At 27.2% G+C, this 6,987-nt stretch overlaps 2 protein-coding genes across 12 annotated transcripts in view; one reads left to right on the top strand and one right to left on the bottom strand.

Moving 5' to 3' along the window:
- LOC102678664 (protein retinal degeneration B) overlaps nucleotides 1–5,015 on the top strand; it is a 25,002-nt gene extending 19,987 nt beyond the window's left edge. For 10 of the 11 annotated variants that reach the window (XR_004151872.1, XR_004151880.1, XR_004151879.1 and 7 more), the window contains 2 exons: nucleotides 83–251; nucleotides 334–391. Coding sequence is in view for 1 of the 11 variants with exons in the window: in XM_031515237.1 (XP_031371097.1) it covers nucleotides 89–251; nucleotides 334–514; nucleotides 596–870; nucleotides 3,827–3,971 (764 nt within the window). In the remaining 10 variants the exon portion in view is untranslated. Of the gene's footprint in view, nucleotides 1–82; nucleotides 252–333; nucleotides 515–595; nucleotides 871–3,826 lie in introns of those variants that run through there. The other variant, XM_031515237.1, reaches the window with a different exon arrangement.
- LOC102679313 (neuronal cell adhesion molecule) overlaps nucleotides 1–6,987 on the bottom strand; it is a 34,055-nt gene that overhangs the window by 26,232 nt on the left and 836 nt on the right. The window lies entirely within an intron of this gene.

Raw genomic sequence — 6,987 nt, 5'->3', positions numbered from 1 at the left:
TATATATATATATATCATAAATATATTATAAATTTTATATATATAAAAATATATTATATTTTATATTAATTATTAAATATTATATAATATTTGGTTTTCAGAGGTGATCATACATTCGTAGATTTCTTCTTGACTGTGATCCCACCAAAAACAGAATGCGTAGTATTTAGTATAGATGGCTCATTTACTGCGAGTATGTCTGTAAGTGGAAAAGATCCGAAAGTTAGAGCTGGAGCTGTTGATATTGTTAGGTATATTTTAAACTATTATGCAAATAATTTATTTTGCGTGTAATTTTCGAATCCATAATTATTTTGATTATTATCAAATTAGGCATTGGCAAGAACTGGGATACTTAATTATATATATTACCGCAAGACCTGATATGCAACAACAGAAAGTTGTTTCCTGGTTATCTCAGCACAACTTTCCTCATGGCCTTGTGTCCTTTGCAGATGGTCTTTCAACAGATCCGCTGGGTCATAAAGCTGCGTATTTAAATAAACTTGTACAGGTGAACAACTCCTTCAAACTATATGTATAATTTATTTAATTTCCTGTTTACAACAATATTCGAACAATAAGTTTTTTTCAGGAACACGGTGTAATAATTCATCACGCATATGGCAGCAGTAAAGATATTAGTGTTTACACTGCAATTAATCTTAAACCAAATCAAATTTTCATCATTGGGAAAGTGTCAAAAAAATACCATGCTTTGGCAACTATCCTTCATGATGGTTATGCTGCTCATTTAAGTATGCTACAGGCGCACGGAGGCTCGAGACCTGCTCAGGGTAATGCACGTATGGTGATTCCAAGAGGTCAATTCGGTTTACCCGGACAAAATGCTTCTCTACGGCGAAGAAGGTGAGCTATTTATTTTATGATGGAATTAATCTATGTGTATACTGTGTTCGATTGTTTACACTTCGCTATGATGTGGGAATTTTTAAGGTAATAATTCTTTCAATCCTTGCTATCCTCGACGTTCAGATGTTTTGGTTACTGCAGAATGGTGGAAGTGTGCATATACAATATATATTGTCCTCTAGAAAGAAGATATGCAGAATGGGCGTAAGGCATTTCGAAGAAATAAGAATTCTATTGTGTACATAGTTAATGCTGTATTTTTATAGAATGCATACTGTGATCAGTATGAAATTTTAAGCAAAGGTAGTTGTTTCAGAGATGATCAATGACGCGTGCAATCTTCGTATTTGAACTCACACTCATCAGTGTTAACTAAAATCCACTTTATATCGAGAGATTTCTCTGTAAAACAATCATAACTACGAAAACAAGGTACATAAACTGAATAATTTTAGTAGGCTTGACACAGCATAATCTTAATATATGATATAGACTGATCATTTTAAAAATTTTTATTTTATTTGCTATTTATTAATTATATTAGAATGTCAGTCTATATCATATGTTTGTATATAGAAATCATTACGGAATATTTATAATGTCACAGAATATTTATTCTCAGTTTCAGCATAAAAATTATACATCTTTCTAGTTCATATCAATAAGTTTATCATTTTTAGCATATCTTATTTATAACATCTATTCACTGATATCATTTTTCATTTTCATTTTTCTTTTTTTTCTTATATTAAACTATCTATAAAGAAAAAATTATCTTTGATAAATCTTATTTTAATTTTTATAAGGATAGTTGGAGCAACTAAAATTCTTTCTCTTTTTTAATGGAGTGAGAGACATCCCTGTAACATTTATTATATATAGATTTCTGTTTTAGCTGCTAATTAAAAGATTTGAACGGTGTCTAAAGCTTATCAGTTTCTTAATTACAGGTACCTGTTATGAAGATATGTACGCGGCGTAGTCGATATTTCGTGCTCTCGACAAGAGCCGCCACCATTCTACGCTCAAACTTAATGTTTTATCTATCAACCATACATATGTCCAGAATTTGTGGTTAATCAACTATGAGTGTCTAGATGTACACAGAATTAAAAGTTTTTTCGTTACTTCCTGAAAATGGTCTGATCTCACTTTAGCGACCAAGGTAAACTAGAGCCCCTTTCCGCTTGAAATCTGTTAGGTGAATGTTTGTGTTATAATGAACATTAAGCTAGATCTATCACAAATGGTACGAACTATTAAATTTAATTAAACAAATCATTTGCAAAAATTTATATTTAATTTGAATTGTCAATAAAGAGTTAAATATCTTCTATTTAAAAACAATTCTTTATTTTGTGGATTTCTTGTACACTATTTAACTTCAGTTGTTTTAAAGTTAAACTATATGTTCAACTATTAATAACTTATAATAACATAATTTCTGTTATTTACTTTTAATAAATTATATTTGGTAATAATTTATATTTTTTAAGCTAAATTTTTAAAACTTTTCGTACGTTTCCATTTGCTGATTGATCAGGCTCAAATCTTGCTTGTACAAGAAATGAACAGCACGATTGAATATGTGATAGAATAAAAGTTCTGACACGATGCACGATTATATATGTGAATGTTGTTTTAAAAAATACCACAACTCACGGACATACGGTGTATTACCGAATAAGAAAGTCACGTGTTTTCAAATATTCTTTAAATATGCTTTATGACACGATATATTTAATTGTCATTTTTTAGCTGTGTATTTAACCCTAACAAATGGAGCGGATAAATGCAAGAACCTATAACGATTCAAACCACTTTTTATATGTTTGGAGCCAGTCGGTTTTAATATTGCTAATCCTCTTAGAAGATTAAATTGAACTGACTGTTTTTACTTCATAATCTTTTTTTTCTATTCATTTTTATATTAAAATAGCTACTATTGTGGAACATATAGTCAAGTATATTATTTATGAATTGTAACAATTTAAATCATATTATGTAAAATTTTTAAAATTGAAACAAATTTTTTTTTCTTCTATTGTGTCCACAATAGAAGAATATGTATCTACATGTATTTCTTTATTCATTCAAAGAATGAAAGATTTAATCCACTATCTGCATCGCTGTCATTGCAGACGGGATAGCTGTTCGTCCTCATCGTCATTTCATCATTCACAATGCTTTTTATTCATGGAACTATTACATTTATATCACGCTTTTCAGTATAAATATCTAAATACACCGCTAGCTCTACTACGCTGCTAATCCATGTCCTCATCTGCTTCTACGTCGACGAATCTTAATTAATCGGTGCGGTATGTTTCTTATAAGTATGCTACGGTTCAAGAGATTCTTCACTATGACACTATGACATGTATATATATTTTAGTTTTAGTCTCTTAGACGGTAGCAAGATCGCATAATTATATAAATAGTAACGTTTAATAATAACATTTAAGAAGGAAATGGTAATATAAGAGAATACAATTATATAATTAGAGTCAATGAAAGAAGAATATTAATAATAAGATATTATGAAATTTTAATTGAAATATCAATGTTTAAAATATAATCTAATGTGTTAATGTAAATACCTCTTATAATTTTAAAAAAATAACCAATATTTTGGTTCTTTAGGCATGATTCATGAATCCTGCAATTAATAGCGAACTGAATTCGTTTAACGCTTATTTCTAACTATTTCAAGATGTTTTTATCTCTTTTTAACATTGAGTTTTAACATATTGAAAAAATTACATTGATCAAAATAATTGTATACGAGGAAAATATAAATATAATCATGAATATTCGTTTCAATTCTTAAGGAATTTTTCAAATGTTTTGATCAATGTATCAAATAAATACCTTAAATTAATTAATACCAGGCAACTTCAAATTAATATGTTATATTTTAATTTATCTTTTACTAATTAACAACATACGTTAGCTCTTTTAGACTGGCGAAGCGTGCAATATCTCAACCAACACCGAGTAAAATGATCTATCCGTTGGAACGATCAACGAGTGTTGGGCCTCCAATTTCGTCACAGACTACATCAACCTTCCGATCCACGGCACCAGAGAAACTTTGACGATTCGCACGCTGCCGGTCGTTTTTTGAGCCCCGGCATTAGCTGTATACATTTAAACACTTTAAAAATACGAGGATAGTTCGAAGAGGAAGTCCTCGTATATTTCAACCGATACGTGCTCAACAATCTAAAGAAGATGATTCTACTTTGTTACTCCGCCTTTTTATATCCTCTCTGTATACCTATTGTAAATTTTAAAATGCTATTCGATATTATAAATCCATATTGTATAAAGTACGATAAACTGTATAGACTTCCCTATCTGGTGTGAAGAAGGAACTTTCTAATCAAGAAAAAATGGTTTGAACGTACGAGGACTTTGTCTTTTGTCCCTTTTAACGTGTTATTATATCATCTACCATTTTGAACAATGTGATTAATTTTTTTTTTTAGCAATTTATTACCGATTTATTGAGAGCTTTTTTCTAGTGGTCTTTCCACGTAAACTGATACAACGTTTTCTGCAAAAGATGTGATCGAGCACGATCAAAATTTTTGATAACATAGTTTGAATCACGAATTGAATCTAGTTCCTAAATAAATCGACATCTTAGAAGATAGAAATCTCCTAGAAAAAAAAGCGCTATCTTTTTTAATATTTTTTTCCATTGTTTAAAATTTTAAATTTTAATCGATTGCATGATTTTCTTTCGTCGATTTTTGATCAAGTTTCAAAAATATATCCTACGAACTGTGTGTATGTACAATCATGTTTTATCTAATTGAAATATATTATTATTCTAATCATAGTTCGTAAGATATAGATAAAAGAAAAAAAGAAGGACAGATCGGATTGATTGAAATTGTTACCTGAATTTTCTTCATTATTGGCAAGAGAAAACTGATATTAATCGTTACTGATAATTAGCTTTTAAGTACACTGTTATTATAGTAACTCTAATCATTGCCAAGAGTTATTATATATAACAATATACGCGTAATGTTACCCAAGTTCCTTCGGTGCTATGTTATTTTCAACTATTCGATTTGTAAAAAGAGAAGGGAAGAAATCGATAAAAAAAAATATTAAAAAACAAAAAACATGTTTTGTACGTTGTCTATCGAGAAGTATCGAGAGTATAATAGTATGTTCTTTGATAAACGTTGGTACAAAGATACTTCCCTCTTAATTGCTATAGTTCCATGTCATCATAGTCAGCGATTATGTAAATATATCAAAATGTATATAAATAAGTATTGCTATAAAATATTCATGGATAAAATATTTAGATCATAGACAAATATTGATTTATTAATTTCTGTACGAACTTCGTCAACGAAAATACTGTCCAAATGATAATAAAAGTATAATAGTTTCTTCTACACGAATGGCATAATTCGATGACGAAGAACGTTAATATTAATTATTAAATATGTTTTCGAAGATAGTACGCTTATAATTAAGTTATTAATTATCATGTCCGTTTCTAATCGTGAACATACATTTAATTTTGTAATTGATAACAAGTCGAAGTAATGTCGCTTGATACTATTATAATTCATTAATATGATAATTAATGTTATGAAAAAAATGTGTGGGTACAAACAAAGATACTTAAAGTAAAGCATGTGGCGAAAGTGATTATTCGAATTTCATTATCATATTATTATAATAGACAATGAATTACATATATTTTTTTTTATTTTCGCAAAAAAAAAAAAATGATTTGATATCAGATGAAGTTAGATCAATAGAAAAATATATTTAATTAAATTTATTGTTGTGCCATCATTGTTCCTTGGCTGTATTAGTAATATATGTAGTTGGTTGAAGATCTGCCATTGATCTAGTTCTGATGTTAACAAACAGAATCTAGACGTATTATACAGTGCTACCTTCAGCATAATGTGAAGAAAAATAATTAATAATTAAACTGAAATATCGACTGTTTGTATTATTGTAAAGGTGCACGAATATAGTTCTGTATATGGATATACCGGATATATAGGTATATAATTATACATCTGTAATAATATGACCGTGTATATGTATATATATTTAATTATGTACAAATATATAGGGTGTTTCAAAGATATATAATTTTTTAGTTTATCGATAAATTGTTAGAAATCATAAGAGATATATAAAAATATTTATCTTAATTGGTCAAAGGACCATGGATTCTTAATCAATTTTTGTATTGTTAATTCATATACAAATATTAGAGATTATTTTATGAATGTTGAGAATGTTATTTACTTTTAAAAGTTATTCGCGAAATGCCCTTTATATGTATATACAATAACATAAATGTTAAGATAGACATATACATATACATAAATGTATATGTATATATTTATTCTTAGATATAATAAGTGACTGCGAAAAAATATTTTACTTATATGAATGAATTATTGTCAATGGTAATAAGAATTATATTTTTTTTAGCATAACTTAAGTGACACATTATTAATAATTAATCGAGAGTCATTGTTTTATATTACGATTATACTCTCTAATTATAATAATTATTTCATATATCGTTGGCTCATGATTTTTTAATCAATCTCAATTCAGAATAAATTGCCTGATCGCTAAAATTGTATTCAACTTTCATCATTGAGTATTACAATAAATTATAAATTATTGTCGTTTAAATTGATTTTTTTAATATATTCTCCAATATAATTTTATACTAATTTAATATTTTTTTCTATCATTCAAATTTAAATATAAAAAATAAAATCGGCACTTTCGCAATACTTTGAATTAAAGTTAGATTCCTATTTTACATATATTTAAAACTGTGTATATATATAAATGAAATTGAATTTTAGTCCGTGTAATTTTTAGTTTTTAATGGATATCTATATATTATATATCTATATATCTATATATATTTTTATTACAAACATATTATATATATATATATATTATTACATATTATTTTTTTATACAATATATTTTAAATATATTCTTTTATTTTTATTTTAAAAGATAATAAAAAAAATATTAAAATCATATATTAAAGTTATCTCTTTACAGAAAAGGAGAATAGACAAAGAGAACAAATAA

Source organism: Apis dorsata, unplaced genomic scaffold, assembly GCF_000469605.1.
Source record: "Apis dorsata unplaced genomic scaffold, Apis dorsata 1.3 scaffold_59, whole genome shotgun sequence".
Classification (NCBI taxonomy): Eukaryota; Metazoa; Arthropoda; class Insecta; order Hymenoptera; family Apidae; genus Apis; species Apis dorsata.
This window is presented reverse-complemented; position numbering and strand designations above follow the sequence as displayed.